Raw genomic sequence first — 21,465 nt, forward strand, 5'->3', positions numbered from 1 at the left:
AAACACAATTTTTTGAAGTGTTTTTGTTCCAAAGTTGCTGCCAACCATTTTTCTCTCTAACTAAAGTGGGAATCAAGGTTGGGAGCAAGGATTTTACATTTATGGGACAACTACAAACCTTGGATTCTTAGTGCGATGCTCTCAATTTACTGTTTATGCATAATAGATGTTATATATAGCTTTTTTTTTTAACTATTTTTTTTATGCAAAAGTGTATAAAAAAAGTGTTTCCTATACATTTATGTGCATATCTTTAGCATATCTCCGATACAATACGATACCCTAATACGTATCTTAATTTTGGCCGACTGATACGGCGACCGATACTAATACTTTAATCCTTGAGAACCAATTTAATTTAGGAGGATCCATGATAGAAGCTAGTTACTTACTCAGTAGGCTCATGGAAAGATTTAGAGCTTGCAAAAAGGATCTCTATCTGGTCTTTATATTGACCTAGAAAAAGCCTATGACAAAGTTCCTAGGGAGTTAATGTACTAGAGAAGAGAAGGGTGCCGACTAAGTACCCAGATATAATTAATGATATGTATGAGGGCATGGTGACTAGTGTGAGAACTGTGGGAGATCAAGGCACTGAATTCCCAATTACAATTGGACTACACCTACATCAAGGATTTGCTTTAAGCCCTTATTTGTTTGTGCTTATCATGAATGATTTAACCAGGAACATTCAAGATGAGGTCCCGTGGTGTATGCTCTTCGATGATGATATTATTTTGGTGGATGAAGCAAAAGCAGAGATTAACGCTAAGTTGAAGTTATGGAGATTAACCTTAGAATCAAGAGATCTTAAGATAAGTAGAATGAAAACAAAGTATATGAGGTGTAACTTTAGTGAAACTAACATGGAATACGACGATATGGTGAATATTGAGGAGAGACAAATATTGCAAAATGATTATTTTAGATATTTGGGGTCAACTATAAATAAAGAATGTGATATAGAGGATGATGTTTCACAAAGAATTAAATTGGGATGGATGAAGTGTTGGATATAGAGTTGGGGTGAATAGGTAATCACTAGCGGATATGCTTCCTTTTTGAATTTATTACCCGGTTGTGTGAAATGATGCAAAATAAAAGAACTAAAAATTAAAATCACACATAGAGATACTCAACATTTATAATGGTTTGACTTAACCGAGTCTACATCCACTCCCCTCTAGGCCTCCTTGAGAGATTACCACTAGCTTTTCCCTTTCAGTACAATAGGTGAGGAAAATCACCTTCACAACTCTTTTAAGGATAAGAGGTTCCTTACAAATTTCTTAAGGTAGAGAGAGATCTACACACTAGTTTAACTACAGTCAAAACCAATGTGTACACTGCCCAATCCTATTGGTCTTACAATTCTTAGGCAAATAAATTAATACAATTGAAAATATAAAGGTGAGGTATTACTTAGTGGGTGCAATGATGATATGCAAATAAGAATGAGTGCACCTTAAGTCTTCTTTGAGTTGCACTTGAAAACAGAAAAGTGAAGAAGACTTGAATAGAGATTGCTTGAGCTCTCCTTGATATGCATGAAGGAAAGTCAACCCGATAATAGAGTAGCTTTTCTTAACTTGATTGCTCAATTAAATGCTTCCAATTGATAGTATTAGTGTGTAATTAATAAATCTTATTGGCAATATTTATAGGCATTAATAGTGTGCCAAATTAAATTAGGTGATTAATATAATCGCTAAAGGACAAATATTATCTCTTATAATCGACCTGGCATTATAGCTGTTTTAAAATATAGCCATTGAAAGCCATTCTTGTCCTTCTGGATGAGCACTGGTCTACCGGATGATGAATGCAGTGCTATTGAGGCAATTCTGCATTTTCGCGTACATAGTATTTTCCAACTTATTTGAGTCAATTTGAGACATATTGGGATACCACCTAAGGTCTTTCTAAGACAAAGAGGTTGTGCAATCAATTATGCAATGCATGCTTAGGAATTGTAATGTGAGAGTGTGCACTATCCTATACTTAGGATCAATAGTGCAATCACCTTTGCAACGCCTCACTTCAACGTATTTAGCTTTTGCAACTTCTTGCTTCAATGTCTCCAGGCTTTGTAACTTCTTGCTTCCACGTCTTTGGGCATTTACTTTCAATCTTTACATTCTTGTTATTCCTTCCAACTTGTAGTCTTCAATGTGCATTGAGAGCCATTTGTTGTACACTTATTGCCGATTGCTACTATAACACACATCACTTAAACAATCACATTGTCAAATTATTCCATTTGCTTGTTGTCACTTATCATTAAAACCAATTTAGGAGGTGGATGAATCCCAACATGTAGTGGAGAGGTGCGTTCGGAGTGTTGGGGGACCGACATATTCCTTTAAAGCTTAAAGGAAAATTCTATAGTATAGTTGTTTGACTGGCTATGATGTGTGGAACAAAATGTTGGGCAGTTAGGAAAAGCCATATAAATAAGCTATGTGTAGTAGAGATGATGATGTTGAGATGACTAGGGAGGATAAAGTAAGGAATGACCGTATTAGAGCTGATTTTGGAGTTGCCCCAATTCATGATAAGCTCTGTGAAAGTCATTTGAGGTAGCATGGCCATGTTCAATGGAGGCCTTGGGATGCACCAGTAAAGAGGAATGATCTGATTCAGATTGAAGGAGCTAAAAGAGCTAGGGGCAGGCCTAAATGACCATAAGAGAGGTAATGAGGAAAAACATATAGAGTTTATGTCTTCTCCCTAGTATGTCCTCGAACAGAGCTTACTAAAGGGCTAGGATCCATGTAGCTGATCCCATTTAGGTGGGTTCTACTGAGTTTTTGTTGCTGTGTTCCTTTCCTTTTACTTTTACTATTCATATTTTGCCTTTGCTGGATCCATGTAGCCGACCCCATTTAGTTGGGATAAGGCTGAGTTGTTGTTGTTGTTGTTGTTGGAGGTGTTGGTGGACAAGGAACGGTTAAATATGGTTTGGATTATTTTGTTTGTACTAGTGACAAAAGACATGATTGCTCATGAGTTACCAGAAGGTATGGCTCTAAATGTAGTGGAACAGTGGAGCCAGGTTTTCATAGCCAAGTCCTATTAGTATGTGGTGGGGAGACGGCTTAGTTTAGTGGATTAATGGATTTGCATTAAAGATAAATAAAGAAATAAAATTGAGAATTTTTATTATTCAAAATTTAAGACAGTGGTAAATGCCACTTGCTCCCAGGCTTCTTAAAAGCACTGGAGTGCCAGCATTATCGGGATTGAGGAGGTTGTGATTACTATTCCTCTCCCCCTCCACATATTAAAGATAATATTTATTGATGCAGCAGTTTCCAAGTTTTCCATGTAAATTACCCCCTCCCAAATTTGGTTTTTGTGTGTGTTGGGGGGGGGTAGATAAGGTCATTGACTTGCCATTTGCAACTAGCAACTAAGTGATGGCTAATCTGCCACCTAGTTACATACAGATGCCTACCTTAATATAGTCAGCAAGGTCCTTGTTGGTGGATTGATTTTCTGGTTGCCGTCTAATGGTGAATGTAAGTTTTAACTGCACTGTGGACTTTGATCCTTAATTTGACATGCCTCCTGTATGCATTTCTCGTGCACTTTACTCATACTGTATGTATGTGAGTATTCTTTTACTTCTATTGCTGGTCTATACCTAAATTTCTTGTGAATTTGAAGTAGCTCATTGCACTGCTTATGCTTTTCTGGACTTCCTCCAATGTAGCCGCTTTCCTGTTCTCTTGTTTTGAGGAAACATACTTTGCTTATATCCAATTCTTTTTTCATTCCTTCTCTATTTCCTAACCTTAACCCTTCCCATTTCAGAGGAGAGAGGCAGGGGCTGTGGAATTTTCACATAAATTCCTCAAGCAAATCATGTGGCGTTCATCCAAAGTACATGTGGCAGATGAGTTACAGCTGCCACCACAGGAGGAGTGCCTATCATGGCTCTCTTTCTCACCTATTGAGGCACATTTTTATGAGAGGCAACATGAAACCTGTGTCAGTTATGCCCATGAAGTTATTGAGAATTTCAAGGAAGATATTCGTAAAAGAAAATTTCTAGGTATTTGTTATTTTGATGCTGGTTATTCCAAGTACTGAATAAAGCAATTCTCAGTCTAAGAATACATTATCATTATTACTCCTTTCCAGGTTGTGAATCATCTGCTGCTGATCTATTTCTTACCCATGATGAGGCTGCTAAGCTGCTCAACTCACTTTTGAAGCTCCGCCAGGCCTGCTGCCATCCTCAAGTAGGTAGTTCTGGGTTGCGTTCATTGCAACAGTCTCCAATGACCATGGAGGAGATATTGGTGGTGAGTTTCATATGAAAACCCTGGAATTGCTAGTTTCATGTGTTTCCAGCATAAACTTTAATGGTTTGATCTTCCTGTTCATGTTGTTTAGAACAATGATGTTTTGTAGGTTCTCATGGGTAAGACCAGAACAGAAGGGGAGGAAGCTCTACGGAGATTGGTTGTTGCCCTGAATGGGCTGGCAGGCATAGCGATAATTGAGCAAGATCTTGCTCGAGCAGTATCTCTGTACAAAGAAGGACTCGCATTAGCTGAAGAGCACTCTGAGGATTTCCGATTGGACCCTTTGTTGAATCTTCACATTCATCACAATCTGGCTGAAATACTCCCGGTTATCTCAGGTTATACACAAAAATGCCCACCCATTGAAGAACAGCTCTCTGGGAACCCTGATGCAAAGACATCACAAGTGAATGAAACTGATAAGTGTCAACAGTACCCAGTGAAGATACAAAATCTGAACAATGACAGTGACATGGATATAATTTCTGATGTTACACATAAAGAACATCAAGAGAAATTATCTGATTTTACTTCTAACCTATCAGAACGTGGTGTGGTCCAGAAGGAACATGATGTGCAAACCACTGTATCATTTGGCTCATTTAGTAACAGTTGTTTGAGAACGACTTGTGAAAATATTAAACAGAAGTACTTGTCAACATTCATTTCTAAGCTGTCATTGGCTCAACAAGAGTTTAAAAATTCATATGTACAGGTACCCGCTCTGTCAACTTTCCTTTCTGAGAACCATGTGCTGGAAATGAAGTTCTTTACATGTTTGAATGCATTAACATTTCACTCAAAATGTTTGAAACTTGTTTCCCTGAACTCACATATTAAATAAAACTATGATTCAAATAAGCTAACAAATTATCAAATTCGTATAGGAAATGTAAACAAATGGAATTGTTTGGTTTCAATGGTGGAAGCAGAAAAAGAGTTCATTCATTTAGTAGTAGAGTTGCTTTATGCTAGATTTCTGTGTCCGAGTAGGTCGCACCGTTCCAATTATATGAGTCCAGTCCACTGCTTGTGATGTGGGATTGGAACTCTACCATTTCGAAAAGGGCTCTTGAAATAAAATGTAAAGTCATAGTTGTCATGGAGCCCAGGCGCACCCAAAGGAAGTGCTATTGACAAGTATATTTGCCATATTTCATTTATTTCTCTATATACGAGGCATGTTTTGTATATGATGTTGACCGGCATATCTCTGTCAGGGAATGAGCTCCTTAACATAAAGTGACTGGTCTTCTTGAGCATCAGGCATGCCTTGTTGTCTAGGGCATCGCCTTGGAATAGCCTAGGCAACACCTTGACAGTTTAGTAAAATAAGATGCAGTGGTGGTCAAAAAGTAAAGCGCAAGTCTGAATAAAGAAAGCATCAATGATGGAGGTTAGATGAGGTTTTGAGATTCTATGTCCCAACTCCTAAGCAAAAAAATTAAAGAAACCCTGCCAAAGTTATGAAACTTGAAACGAAATAATGATAGGGGATACTAAATGAAGCAGTTGGAGAAACCAAATCTCTTAAATAGTAGCCTTTTGTATCAATGGTGTTTTAAGTAGAAAAAATTCGATTACTGAGAACAAGAACCAATCAGCTACCAACAAAATAAGAAACAGAAATTGATTAGTAGAGAAGTTCTGAATTGAAAGAAAAAAAGTCTCTTATAAATTTGTGGCTGTAATTAAAGCCCTTTACCAAGATAAAAACTTCAAATTTTGCCGGGAGTTTGATCCCTGCCAAAATTGAAATACTTAGGTGAAATTTCGGTAAATTTTACTTAGAAAATTTCAGTATTTATTTCGTTTTGGCACTCGTCCAAAAAAAAAAAAAAAAAATTGAAAATTGCGTTAGAAGTAGAGATGTCAATCCAGAGCATTGGAAGAAATGATAGTGAGAGTGTAAGATCTCAATGTCAATAATGGCCAATAACTTGCAACCTTGGTTAAGAAGTTGTGGGAAGCCCAAAATCAAAATTTATGTAACCATATAGAGGATTTCATGCATTCTACATATATATAGATTCTTTTCTGTCCTATCTCTAGTGGATTACAAATATAGTAGACTTAATTTATATAACAAATAATGGTGAGGAACAATGAAAATGAGGATTCTAAACAGCACCCATTTCTTATAAGGTCTGTGTGAAGAAATGGCATTAAAACCCCATCCAATTAACAATTCTCATAGTAAGCAATTGAAATACTTCCATTAGATCATCTTTTATAATAGGGATAAATTTCCAACATTGCTTACAAAAAGTAGTTTTATGACCATCTGACCTTAGGGAGCAGTCACCTTGTTACCCCTCGGTATGGCATTGTTGACCTCATCTTTCACTATATGGGATATGGCTGATATAACCAATAACAATTGGTCTGTAGATCTATTCTTCTATACAATAAATCGTCATCTCGTAGCACCACCATGACCCCAATTGTTGTTCTTATTTGGAGCCCCCCATTCCATGACTTCGACTTATAGTAGGATGAATGATTGGAAACGATCTTTAGAGAAGTCCCTGTATGATTCTTTTCTCCTGATGTTGAGTCAAGATCCAACTTACTTAGCTGCAGCCAGAAGAGGAAGTGCTTTGAACATTGATTGTAATAAATCTATGACAACTTCTGAGACCTCTTCTTAGTAATTGAGATTTTGGGGGTAAGTGGGTCATGTATATACATTTTCAACTTGGATTGCATTAACAACATCATGAAAGTAGGCAATGCAGTGAAAATACCTCTTATTGTTCTCTCCTTTCAGCCACCTTATTCATGATTTTTGCTTCCATTTAGTTTCTGTCCCACCATGATATTTGGTTGAGAGTCTCTTTCATTTTTTCACCTGACCATAAGTTGTTCTAGTCCACTCTTTCTGAAGGTTGATGATTGGATGTGATGTAAAGGTGAGTTAATGAGAAGTCCTCTTCCATTCCTCAAAGGCCTTCTGGTTCAGGTGATACTGTTATATGGACGCCATCTTCTTCAGGTCTTTTGAGTCGGCGTGGGATCTCATCAGATCTCGGGGGCCCATTTCTCCTTGGTGCAAGTTAGTTTGGTTCAAGTTTCATATTCCTTGCTATAGATTCTGTGTTTGGGGAGCCCTCTCTAACCGTCTCCCAACGTAGTCATTTGACTGATTTCTCATTATCGGCAGATCTCAGTCTCCTCTGCATGTTGTCTTCGCTCGAACGCCATTGATTACTTTGATCAACTCTTCTTCGAGTGTCCTTTCCCTTCTGCAATTTGGTCCAGGTTCTTGGACAAATGTTGGCCTAGGAGGAGAAAAATTATCCCCTTCCAAAGAGAGTGAATTTTTGTGGACATGTCGTTGGTGGGGAAGTCTATCCATGATATGATGGGAAGTTGGCCTTTAGAGCTGCCATCTTTAATATCTGGATGGAGCACAATCTCAGGTGTTGGACCTCCAATTCAATATATTTTTTAGTCAGATTTGGGATTCCATCTGCTTCGAAGTAAAGTAGAGTTTCAAGGGTCTCCTATGGTTATGTTAGCTCCCCAAGGAACAAACATATTGTTGTCTCCTAGGGCCTACCCTCTTCCTTGCTTCTTCCCCCTATTTGGGGTTGTGGCTTGCCCTTTGTATTGTAGGTTTTTTTCTTTCGCCTCTGCTCCCCTTTTTTGGGGGCTTCCATTTTTTTTCTCTCATTTAGTTATTTATTCACAAAATAAAAATGAAAAAATAAAAAAAAGCAGTTCTATATTTTTTTTTCTGCCTGGAAATTCTTCTGTAAAGCTGCTTCTTTGTTCATTCGGAGGTGGCATTCTTTCTATGTACAACAATGCTAAAGAGATGCTTGCAAGTAATGTTAATGATATTTGCATTTTATGCATTGAATATGGTCAAAGTGTGAACACTCACTCTTTGCAATGCTCTCCATGTATGGCAGCATTTCTTGGTCCTTGGGGGCTTATTTGGGCATGTCCTGCAATACCGTTAGACATGAGTTTCATTTTCATATCGAGGCCATGTGTTTCTGGTTTTCTCTAGGCCTATTGGAAGCACTGACTCTATTTTGGCTGAGCGTAGGGATGACATCCAAGGCCTTAGGCTTGCTATCTCTAAGGTCTGGTTTGATGTCATCATGAAGGGGGACTCCAAAAATATGATCTCTTGGATCCAGAATCCTTCTGGTGGCCCTTGGAAGTATATGCATCTCATCAGGAAAGTCATGGCCTTACTTGCTCAAGGAAGTTTCTCCCTTCCTTGGAGACTTAGATCAGAGAATTCTGTGTCCGACCAGCTAGCCAAGGAAGGGATTAATAGGGACAGTTTGTTTGTGGATTTACAATCCATAATGTAACCTTTCTTTTATCTTTTGTTTTCCTGTCCCGTTGCCCACGGCGGCTCATACCTGCTCACCCGCTTCCCACTGAGGGCCAATCCCGAGCAGCGGCTAATGGCTGCCGAGGCTGCTACTGGAGATAGCCCAAAATAGGGGGAGTACTCCAGATATCATGGAAGATATTTCGAGTACTCCACCCAGTAGGAGTGGATTGGATCGGCCATCGCTCTCACAAGAATGGTCTGTGCCCCTGATCTACAACCAGCCTCCACTTCAGAAAGCAAGTTGCATTCCACATGGAGTACAGACATTGAAATTCAATGGAGTCTTCTCATCCAAGATGACTCTAAAGATACGAGGTGGTGAAGGCTCAGAAATAGGTCTCACTAAGCAAGAGGGTGGCAGGAAAAACAGGGCTTTTCTATCACTCCAGAGCTACAATTCCATGAGCCTTTAACAAAAGCTGTCTTACTAAATCCAATCGGATAGACCCTTGCTAGAGATCAGAAGAACGCATAATGGTTGAAAAGAAAGGAAGCAATAGTGTATGACAGATTCACCGAAGAACTGTTACAGAAGAGAAAGAGAGGCAGTGGGTGGGCTCGGAAAGGTATGATAGCAAAATGGTAGTCCGAAAGGAATGTTCGTGGGTAAATTTTCCTAGGTTAATGCCTGTGATCAGTCACATTTGAGTCCCTTAAGTTTTTTGGGAGCCCTGGTCTGTTGTTGTGCCATATTCTGTTTTTCTTCTTAATATGATCAGCATCTCCTCCTCTTGGAAGTACTGGATTGTCAGACTATTTGTTTGAATCAATTTTAGAAAGGTTAATCTTCAGATGAAGGTTTTTGTCTTTGAATGCTTCCAGCTTTGGATGAATACCACTGTTGTGCTGGATGAAGAATATATATTGAAAGTGGAGACAGTTCTGGAAGATGAGTTTCTTACTATAAACTTTTCAGGATGTAACAAGAGTTACCTTTGCATGAGGCAATTCTTCCTTGGTTTTGTTGGTGTACTGTACTTATTCCATGTTAATATTCTCTTCATTCTTGATGAAAACTTAAATTTTTCCATTCAAGGTTTCCAATGATAGTTGAATAGGTGTAGAAATTACAACTTTATAGACAGTTGAGTAGAACTTGCTCTTTTGAGTTTCAATATGACTCTTGTGTTTCTTTGCACAGTCACATGGTTTCTTACACTTTCCTGCAATAATTGAGATATATTTCTACCTTGCCCCTTATGTATCATCACGAGATAATTTTTATATTTGACTCTTCATTTAATGTCTATATTTGGTTTTGTATTTTTGAAGGTCTGTAATGCATTTAGTGACAGAAAAAATCAGAATACAAATTGGTGGTTAGAAGTTCTTCACCATGTTGAGCAGAACAATGACTCCTCGAATGAGTTGATTAGAAAAGTTGGTGAAGCTGTCTCTAGGACTTTAAATGCCTCCAACTCCAAGTCCTCAAGAATTGCTTCAAGGTTTGTTATAGTTGTTTACTTTTACACAGTACTTGGGTTATATTGAATGTAAAAAAGAAAAAAAGGCGTACCTGGTGCACGAGGCTCCCGCATGTGCGAGGCCCGGGGGGGTGAGAACTATGGAGCCTTACCCCTAGAATATCGAGAGGCTGTTTCGACTGCTTGACCACCAGGTCGCAACTTGGGTTTTATTGAATCTATATAGCTATATATTTTTTACATTGATAAGCTCTTTCTTTTACTAGCAAGTGAAGAAATTCACAAGTTCATGCACCCTATCCTTTCAATAGTTCATTCGGTAATTGAAATGGATTGCTTAAGGGATGATTCTCGTGGAACTAATGTGGGTCTTTTGCAGTGATCACTGGGCATGCATGTGATGAAATGGAAATCTGTGGACATCAATACATGCATCTTTTAACAGTCCTATGGAAATGCTACTAATTTCTGGATAGGTGAATAGAAAACCAACAAAATGAATATTCTGAGGGCTCAATCAAATCAATTACGGCATGTCTCAAAAGACTTCACTTTACCAAAATCATCAGCCTTGTTTTTCAACCTCGAATCGGGGATGGAAGCTATCCACTAAAAAAGTTGGCTGAATACTTGCTCGATGATGTGATGTATAATAATCTCCAAGTTCTTTTCCCCCCCTTTCAGTCCCCCAGCTAACATTAAGAATTTTTGCTTGTATCTAATGGTCAGCTAACTGTCATCATTATAGGATTCCTTAATCATATACTTACTGTTGCTACTGGAGAGAAAGAAGTATGCCACTTCTGAATGATCTGTGAAATTGGACTGGGAATTTTATGACTTTGTAGAAAACAAGAAATTTCATGCCTGTAATATTTGTGGACCAGATAGATATCAACATCAGCAGAATTCAGCTTCTTGAAGGAAAATATTTAAAACATGTGATACCAGTAATGATACTTGGTCGCTGGCCAACAGAAATATACTAACTACAGAGCTGGTGGATTATCATTTCGCAACCATTGGAACATTTGAAAATTTTCCAAGTTAAATAATTTTTTCCTCTCTGGATATGTTCCTCCACCATGCCTTGGCTTGTATGGCATGGGCCTGTCGAAGTTCTTGGTGCTATTCTCATGGCAGCGTGGTAATGAAAATCTCACACACCATAAAGGATAAGGAACTGCTTCAGAGGGGGGGGGGGGGAGAAACATGAACTTCGAAGTATGTTTGGAATGAAGGTGCCACCTTGGCATCCCAGCGTTTGCCTGGGGCCTAGGCGACTATCGCCTTATTGCACTGTATGTTGCCTTATGTTTTGGCACTTATGCCAAATACTATTTAGTACATGTTTTTATATTTGTTATTTCATTTACTTAAGTTATTACCCCCCATTTGAATTCAATAAAAATAGTTTAAAAATCAAATTCCAAAAGGATAAAAAGTCAACCCCCAGTCCAAGAACAAAAAATGGATTTTTTGCTGTAGGGCGATTTTCAACTTTTAAATATGCTAGGGTTTTTTCTCAATTCTGAAAATTTTATAAATTTCATCATGATAAAACATTGTTAAAAACCGAAAGTCTGGGAAAATAATCTTTTGTTTTGATGTCCATAAAACTAGTCCATTCAAGCTATTTAATAGCATTCGTGCACTTTAAAATAAGTTAAATCGGAACATAACTTTGTCATAACAACTCAGATTTAAGTAGTCTTAAACTTGTTGGAAAGCTAGTTTTGTGTTATAGAACAAAAGCATTTCTCTAAATGTCAATAAGTCAAGTTGATTTTTGATGACTTGACGTAAGTGTGACTATGTTGATTTTTGATGACTTGATGTTGCTTAATGTTTATTTTTTATGTCATAGGGTATATATTATAACATACTAAATAACTTTAGAAAATAAGGGAAATAAAAAATAACACATGGGCGATTTGATTGCCGTTGCCATAGCGAGCGATTCATCACTAAATCGATTAGCCACCCCTCCACCTCCTTGGTCGCCATGACGCTGTGACAATTATGAATGAAAACTGCATGGGACCCTCTTTAATCAAACTTGACTCTAACTAAGTTTTAACTTTTAATGTAATTTGGTTTTGCCTGAGCATGTATTTATTTTGACATATTGCATGTAATCCAGGTTTCGAAGCATAAGTGGATTAAAATACTTAATCCAGTCTGGTCTTGAGTCATTGGAAACTTCGAGACAAAAGTTAATGGAACGACTCCTTGAAATTGACCATACGATGGATAACCCAAGAGATGAGGATATTGAACGTATGAGATACTGTCCGAACTGTCAAGATAACGATGATGGTCCTATATGTGTGCTCTGTGAACTAGATGAGCTATTTCAGGTTACTTATCTTGTTTCATAACTATAATATTTGGCCATTAACTGGGATATTTTAATAATATTGTTCACATTAGTTCAACTACTCTTTCTCCAGGGCTACGGAGCCAGGCTCTTTCGTCTTTCAAAAGGGGATGATGGAGGGCTGCTTGCATCTGCTGAAGAGGCACTAGACTTGCAAAAGAGGAGATCTGAACTGAATCGTTTCTATAAAGCCTTGTCTCATCGCAGTAAGGATTCAGTATCATCCACAGTTGGGGATGAAGAAAATAAAAAGAAGAGGGTTGTCAGGGAAAAAGTAGTAGTGAGTTCCTTGGCACACCTGCTTCCTTTTTTCTTTTCTTTTTAAGTTAATGCTCATCTACCATGTGAGGACCCTAAAGCACCTGTTGGCTATTCAAAAGCAGCTCATCAACGGTATCATAAACTTTTTTTCTTTTGGATGAATATGGTATCCTAAACTTCATTAGTGCTAAATCAGTTGGGGTTTGATTGGACTTGTTTTTTCTGGCACTTGATCAGGTTCCAACTTGAAACCTGTGGGTATCTAGTGCAGTAAGATCAATCACCCTAATCTGATTTGTTTGGACTGGTATTATGGTGGTTAGTTCTCTCACCTGTTACAATTTTGTAACATCTAGAATGGTGAAGGTTTGTAATGCTTGTTTCAATTGAAATACCTTAGCTGGTTGTATATCTTGAGTTATGGAAGATTTTAAAGAAGTTTTACAATTCTTCTTTTTGATTGGGATTGCCATTTGTTGTCCTGAACATCAAGTGGTAACAACTCCCTTAAATTTTGTGGAATTTGGAAGTCCCTCAAACGTTTTGGAATTTCATAATTGAATTCTGGTTTTGAAAGCGAGATTGTTTTGAGCATATCAATCCTGTACAGTTCAACTCAGATTCATATTCTAGAATCTGCATGTAGGTTCTTGAGATAACAATAAGTGTTTTGACTCTCTTGGACATGACTTGAGATCAGAGGTCAAATTCTGCTTTCTAAAGAAGTGTTCTCTGTTAGACATTTGGAGAGGAAATTTAGGTCACCTTGTAGAACTTCGTGCACTCATTGCCCATTAAGTTTAGGAGTTATTGATTTAATCCTAATTTCTACATAACGTATTGCTACATATTGTGTATCAGTATGACTAGCATTCTGACACCCATCATATTATGAGACAGGGAGTTACCCTTTTCTGGATGCACCAGAGAGGTCTCCCATGCCAAGTTAACCTGGCTTTGTTGATCTTCTGAAGAATCTTGTGATAATCCTTTTGCATAAATTTCACTACCAACAATTAGTGATTGGTGATGTCCTATGTTTTGAAGGTGTTATTAATGCTGCCAAATCCCAGGGAAACAGTAGTAGTGAGTTTTTAGTAGTGCCATTCTCTCCTTTCAGTCACCTTAGGTTGTGTCACTTTTGATGAAGTTGCCTCAACCTGAACAAAAGGCATTTACCAATTGTGTCAATGGATCCAATCTAAAGAGCCTGTTACTAGACAGGTTGTGTTATGTCAGCCTGCATGCTTAATCGTGTCAGTGGGTCATGTTGGACTGTATTAGTTTTATGTCAATGGGTCATGCTGTCTCGTGCCAGATTGATGTTATAGACTTGTTCAGGTTACTGGAGTTAAAAACACTTTACAATATGCCAATGATAAGATGTTAACTCATATCCTCTAGCCCAGAAAGCATTTATCAATCACCAAGTCATACACCTTTTAATGTTCAAGAGGATCTGTATGATACCAGTTGTTAATTTATTCTCCAGAGAAAGTCAGAAGGTCAAATGGGTTGCGTCAGTTATACATCCTGAAACTAAACATAACCATTGGTTAATTAAGTCATGTCAGATTTCTTGTGTCAGATTTCCCTCAACCCAAAACTGCAAGGAGATTGGCATGTTTGTGTAAAATTGGCAGGATGTGTCAATAAATGCCCCTGTAGTTGAGAATTGATGTGTGTGGGAGTAGTACAACTAGTATTATAGGGGCGAGTGTTCCTTTGCCACTATTCTTATAGCCTCTTGAGGTTCCTTCTAGTTACTCTGTTTCTTTTCTTATTTAATAAGATGTTTAGAGAGAGAGAGTTTCCTGTGCAATAAAATGTTCTTATTGCACCTTTGCTTCTGTTTTCCGTGTCTAAGATACATCATTTCAACCTATCAAAAAAATGATACATCATTTAAAACAATTTACAATGTCATGAATGCTCTACCCCTTGTCAGGGGTGAAACTCAGGCCCGGTTGAGTCAGGTTGGTCAGATCAGGTTGTGTTTGGGCAAATGTATCATGTTGCATCAAAGAAAGGTCTCTAAGAGATGAATACAAGACCTCCCTCATTTAACGCAAGGCATCTTTGCCAGAGCTATGTTCCTTTTATGTTTTTCTGTCAAATACTTAAACACATAAAGCTTGAAAAGGCAAAGATTGTGGCATCTGCCCAACCAAAAATCAGGTTGGATCAGTAGGGTTTGGATTGAGCTCACTGAATTTGCTATTAATTCTTGCTTAATTGTGGATCTCAGACTATATTGCTCTTAATTAACAGTATAATAACATAAATCAGATTTTGCATGATATTACAATCAACTAATCTTATAATAAAATAAGTACACAACGGATTCCCAGCCTTTGCTGGGTTCATCTATGTCTTTTTTTGGTAGAAAGGTTCATACAGTTTCAATGTGTTCAGGTGTTGGAATGCACTTACTTCCCATACTTCGTTTGGATTTTATGCAGAATATCATTCTTAAAGTCCTGTGGATATTAGTTTCTCTTAATTGGTTGTCAAAGCAGGGTTCTGTGATAGCAATCAATCTACTGCAGCATTTCTCCGCTTGGTAATATTTTATATATTCTGTATCAGGTTTCAAGATCTCCATGTGAATTGGAGGTTGTCCTTAGGGTTATCAGAAGTTATTCCAAAGCTCAGTTAAGAAGAGGGGGGATGTCAGCTGCTTCAAAGCAACTACGTCTTGTTGAGGTATTGCCTTCTAGATGTCCTCTTTATTGCATTACCTTTGTTTTACATACAAATCTGTTACTGCATTTTACTAACATGAGGTGCATGTAGTTCCTTTTCCTTAATTGGCATCATAGAAAGCATTCTTTTCCTTGACTATTTACAAACCAGAAGAACAGATTGTCTTGCCTTGAATATGGCATTGTATAAAAGTAGGATATTTCTAATTGCTAAGTGGGGGTTATAGGCTTTGACCTTTTTTCTTTTTTATTAGTAACTGAAGCTTTCTTACGTAACTAATCTTCTGGTACCTAGATTCCCCCTCAGGGAGGTGGAGGAGGTCCAGAATTCAGTCCCCTTCTGTTCATCGGATTTCCTAATCCTCGTGGATATTTAGATTATTGGCACTGTTGTATAGCTCCTGGACAGTTACCCCTTTCGTGTGCATGAACTTATAAAAGAAGATGTCCTTGGTCTGTTATCAGAAAAGCCATCTCCATGCAAACCCACATATTCTTAGCAGACTTAAAACTGGTTTTCCCAAAGCAGCAGCTGATACTCTTGTTGCTATCCTTTCAATTAAGTATGAGATCCTCTAAAAGTGAGGTTTCTGCCTCAACTTCAGGTACAGATATGGACTTCTTTGTTCAGAAATTTGGCTTTGGTCGTGACACATTAATGTGTTTGAGAGTTGGTTGCAGGAGTTTCCTGGTAAAACCAATTCCACTGCTTCTGGTTGCATAGATTTCATCTTTTTTCCTTTATGTCCTTCAAAATCATTCCCATTAGGTTGGTTTGCTATCTTACAGGTTTTGAAAATCCTGGTTCCCAAGTACTCACTTTTCTTTGTCTGTACTGGGTGGATAATAATTTCACAGTATTGGTTGTTTACTTTATGAAGAGGCATAAGTCCTAAGTGAATGATATCAAGAGAAGAATCACAATGTCTATGCTCTGTCACATGTTTTTGTCCAGATCTCTGACTAAATAGCATTTCATGGCTTTTGGTTCATTGGCATTTTTCTATTGTCTTCCTTTTTTTTTTTTTTTCCCTCTTTATATATATATATATATATTATCTCTCAAGTTCAGGCTACTTGGATGCAAGAAACCTTATCTCAGTGATTTGTTTTTCTTTCGGTCAAGGATATGAGGAAGGAGTATACCCAGGCAAGGTCCTTGGCAACTGCTCAAGCTCAAGTCCTGCGTGCTTATGATGAGATAAAAATGGCAACCTCACGGTTGCGCCTAAGGAACATTGAGAGCGACACTTCATCAATTGATGCTTTATGCTCAGAAGAATTAATTGCAGCTAGCGTGGAGTTCTCCAATGAAAAGTTTATTTACTTGTCCTCATTATCACGTATTAAAGGGCAACTTCGTTATTTGAAGGTATAACCCTGAACCATTGTTCGATTTCTGTGTATGCAGTAATAATGCAACTTCATTTTATTTACTTTTACTAGGTTTTGTTTTCATGTGGTTTATTAAGAATCCACCAATAGATCCTGAGGATGAGTGCCATTGGCTTACAGGTATATGTAGCATTCATGAATTAGAATGTTCCATTAGTAGATATTCTATGGGAAATTGTCCAGTTGAATGAACATAGCAATCTCTCCTATGAAATCTTTCCAGATCACTTTAAGTTAGTTTTCCACCTTTCTTTTCCTTTTAATATACATTATGTATTACTTGTTCGATAAAAATAAGGAAAATGTTTTCCGCAAACTAGAAGACCAGAACTTAATCCAATCAATAGTTGGATAGAGGGGGAATCTCTGGATAGGTCATTTGACAAAAATTTGGTGATCCATCTCAACCTTTGAACCCATCATAAATGGTAGTTTTCCTCCATTTTTTTTCAAGCAGCTTTGTTCTTCATACTGTCCAACTGTCATTGACTTTTTAAATAATTTTTAAAGCACACATGAAGAAATCAGATTGGATTGAAAATAAGCCATGACTGTGTAATGAAATATGGACAGAATGTCCACTAAAATTTGAAACCTAATGAACTGCCACATGGCAGAGGTGTAGGAACATGTATTGGCTTTGCATTTGCAAGAAAACTGGCACCGTAAGGGAAAAAAAAAAAAAGGAACGCATATCTGAATGTTGAACTGATGGGAGGGAGGAAAGCATGCCTTACCTGTAGATTCATGGGTTAGAGGGAGCCTTACTTTATTATCTCGTCTTCCACTGTTCTCCCCATGTCATTTTGTGGCAATCAGTGATGCCATATTTCCATGTAATTAATCGGTTATAATTTTATTCAGACTGCTAGTATGGAGATTGGACAAGGTATTTTTGAAATTTTTTTTTTCCTGCCTCATTGCATTTCTATTATCATTTTCATAAAAGTATTGTCTTAGTTGTTATTAAAAGTTTGCCTTTGTTTCTTACTGTTTTGTGATAGCCTCATGGTGTTACCTGGTTAAGGATTGAAATAGGGCAGATTTACACAACCTTAGTAAAATATTGCAAAACCTTCACTGAAACCCCCTGCCCTTCCAACAAACATGCATAGGGATCACTAATTTTACAAGGTTATAGGTTCACATGCCCATGGGGTGGGGCAAGTGGGTACCGAGTTTCAAATACCATACAAAATCTGACCCAGTAAGGGTCCAGGACCAAAACAATTAGAATACCCACTTTTAACACCTTCCCCCCCCCCCCCACCCCCCGGACGCCACACACACCCAAAAAAAAAATCCATCTCTACTCCCGGACCCATGTTCTGCTGACTTGTGACTTAGCCAGCACCTTCCTTTTATCTCATACACACCAATTTATAATTTCAAAACCATTTTCCACCCAATCTTAGAATTTTTTAAATTGCCATCTTCATATTCTGATTTTTGTGCTGTTTGAATGCTTGTTATCTTCTCCCATCTTTGAGGTCTCAAGAGATCTATCTAATGAACAAATATTTCTGGTCTCCAGGTCTTGACAGCATGTAGTTTTGGCCTTTTGGGAAATCTATACAATTGTAGGCAATTAGGCATCACCATTAATATAGGTCACTGGAAGGGGACTGGGATTAGGATCCACTCTGTTATAGGTCCTTTATTCCATCCTAGATATGGTGACAGATCAGCTGATTGGTATTATATGTTTTGGTAGAATAGAGATTTGATGCTATGATCTACCTTGGGGAAAACACGTGCTTCACAGCCATTGTTTTTTTCTGTCTTAGGAGTGGATTTAGCCGTATATTAAGTTGAATTTCGGTTCCTGGTACTTACTATAACAAAACCTTTCCAGGGACTAGTTCGGTCTAAACAAAAGGTACAGTTGGAGAACCTTGATACTTCATCACTGCATCAAGGTACAGCTAACTCATCAGCTGCTGCGTGTTCTACAATTGAACAAAGTGAACATATGAGTGGAGATGATGATGGGGCCTGCCCTGTTTGTCAAGAAAAGCTCAACAATCAGAAAATGGTATTTCAGTGTGGGCATGTCACTTGCTGCAAATGTAAGTCTAATCACCGCCTTAAAGTTACATCTTCATTTCTTACACCTTCATCCAAAGGCCTTTTACTTGAGGGAAAAAACTAGCATCCAATGAAGCCTGGTAAGGCTAGTAGTTACTGTAAGTATACCAGATCCAGCGGGATAAAGTGGGGGGAATAAGGAGAAGACAGGGATTTGCATGAAATATGTGCAAAATGTGGCTCTTGCTTTAGTATCTTGAATTTCGCAAAATATGGTGGGCCATTGCCTTGTGTCATGGACTCATGGCCTCAGACTCCCCCCACCCCCAAAGAAAAAAATTAAATAAAAAAAAAAAAATCTCACATCTACCAAACCTTGTGGAGAGTCTTGGGCTTATGAGTGTGGAAGGGAACCTACATAATAGGTGCATCTTTTGGGGTGGCACAGATCCGGGATTCGTGGTATCAGAGCCAACCCAGGGGCACTGCAATCCCTCTGGAGGGGTGCTGAGATTGAGAGGGCAATGCAATGTGGTCCCATGCAAGGATGTGGGTCCTCACTCCTCAAATCTCACATTGACCTACCTTGTGGAAGGCCTCGGGCTTATAAGTGGGAAGGGCACCTTCCCCCTAATGGGTGCATCTTTTGGGGTGTGGACCAGAGTCACCAGACCAATGGCCGTGACACTTGACTCACCTTGGCGCCATAACAACTATGTCAATGTCATTTTGTTTCAAACTACTGGCCCATGGTTTTGACTCTAATAAAACAAGTAGTTTTGGGGGGATGAAACCGACTCTCACCCCAGGGAGAAAAAAAAAGGGTAAAAAAAACAAAAAAACAAAATCTCCAGCGGCCACTGCTCCCTCGCCTCTCACCCTCTCTTCTCTCTCTCTCTCTCTCTCTCTCTCTCTCTCTCTCTCTCTCATTCTGTCCCCCTCTCACCTACTTTTTGGTTTGTTCATATATTGAGATAGTCAAAGTTGTTATAGACAGCGATTTGATATTTCTAGTGGTGCATTTCTGTGCTACGATGACACTTTCTAGTTTCTGCCATCTGACATCCCATTGTAAAAACACAACTCTAAAACAATGCAGAAGATAATGGAAAAATAAGAACAAGCAATGCACACAGATTTACGAGGTTCGGCAAGATTTCCTATGCCCTCGGTGAGATGAGATCCTGCTTCACTATCAATGGAGAATAGGGTTACAACGCTCATCCTACCACCTCTCAGTATTGCTTGCATTACAGAGAAAGAAACCCTCGCTACAAATATATAGCGAAAAACCCTAATCCGGAAAGTACAAAACTGCCCTCAAATAAAAAATTCCAGCAGAGGGCTGCACCCCCTACACCCCCGCTATGCAAGGGGGGCCTCCTGCCCTCTTGCAACCCCACGGCTCGCTAACCGGCTAGCAGGACCGCTGTCCTGCCTGTCGAGGCGCCTGCACCAGTACTCCATGGATTAAACTGTGACGGCATGGTTTTAAGTATCTCCGATACCGATACGATACCCTCCGATACGTTTCTTAAATTTAGTCGGCCGATACGATACACACCGATACGATACATTGAATTTTTTAAATCATTTCGTATCGATATATATCCTACAATACATACTGATATGCATCAATACACCACTAATACACATCGATACGATACGACATGCCTCGATACGACTCTATGAAAAATATAAAATTGAGGTAAAATGTATGTTTCGGTATGTATTGGTACGTATCGGTATGTATCGATCGGTACGTATCGATATATATATCAGTACGTATCGGTGAGTATCGATACGTATCGGCGCTACGGTCATATAATGGCCAATATGGGTAATTTTTCAGAAAAAAACGATTTTTTGAAGGGTTTTTGTTCCAAAGTTGCTGTCAGCCATATTTCTCTCTAACTAAAGTGGAAATCAAGGTTGGGAACAAGGATTTTACATTTATGGGACAACTACAGACCTTGAATTCTTAGTACGATACCCTCAATTTAGTGTTTATGCGTAATACATGTTATCAATAACTTTTTTTAACAAATTCTTTATGCAAAAGTGTTTAAAAAAATGTTTCCTATCCATTTATGTGTGTATCTTTAGCGTATCTTAATGTATCTCCGATACGATACGATACCCTCCGATACGATACGATACCCTCCGATACATATCTTAATTTTGGCTGACCGATACGGCGACCGATACCGATACTTTAATCCTTGTGTGACGGAATACAAGACATCGTACACCATCTCCATCTTCATGTACGACACCAATACCTTCTTCTCTCATATCTGCCTATGAATTTTCAAAGTAGGTTCCATATTGGACACCTATTAACTGATGGGCACAAACACTTGTATCTTTTTCTCACCTTGGAGGATTTGGCACACTTCATTAGCATTGTCTCATTGTGTTTGAGTTAAGCAGTATGTATTTAAGTTCTGCCTCCATTATTTAGTTTATTATGAGATGGATATCAGCGTACTTATATTTCTTTTTTGTGTTATATCTTCTTGATAACATGGTAACATTGGTGATTTTCCAATTCTCTCACCTTCATCCTAATGTTTTTTTTTTTTTTTTTTTTTTTTTTTTT

General features: G+C 38.3%; 1 protein-coding gene across 4 annotated transcripts in view; it reads left to right on the forward strand.

Annotated features, from left to right (window-relative positions):
• Positions 1-19,841, forward strand: part of LOC122069359 (E3 ubiquitin-protein ligase SHPRH) — a 53,250-nt gene extending 33,409 nt beyond the window's left edge. For all 4 annotated transcript variants that reach the window (XM_042633353.1, XM_042633354.1, XM_042633356.1 and 1 more), the window contains 9 exons: positions 3,817-4,057; positions 4,147-4,310; positions 4,420-5,028; positions 9,943-10,115; positions 12,238-12,454; positions 12,548-12,754; positions 15,325-15,441; positions 16,567-16,812; positions 18,691-19,841. In XM_042633353.1, coding sequence (XP_042489287.1) covers positions 3,817-4,057; positions 4,147-4,310; positions 4,420-5,028; positions 9,943-10,115; positions 12,238-12,454; positions 12,548-12,754; positions 15,325-15,441; positions 16,567-16,812; positions 18,691-18,987 — 2,271 coding nt within the window. In that variant the 3' untranslated portion in view covers positions 18,988-19,841. The remainder of the gene's footprint in view (positions 1-3,816; positions 4,058-4,146; positions 4,311-4,419; positions 5,029-9,942; positions 10,116-12,237; positions 12,455-12,547; positions 12,755-15,324; positions 15,442-16,566; positions 16,813-18,690) is intronic.
• The last annotated feature ends 1,624 nt before the right edge of the window (positions 19,842-21,465 follow it).

Source organism: Macadamia integrifolia, unplaced genomic scaffold, assembly GCF_013358625.1.
Source record: "Macadamia integrifolia cultivar HAES 741 unplaced genomic scaffold, SCU_Mint_v3 scaffold595, whole genome shotgun sequence".
Taxonomy (NCBI): Eukaryota; Viridiplantae; Streptophyta; class Magnoliopsida; order Proteales; family Proteaceae; genus Macadamia; species Macadamia integrifolia.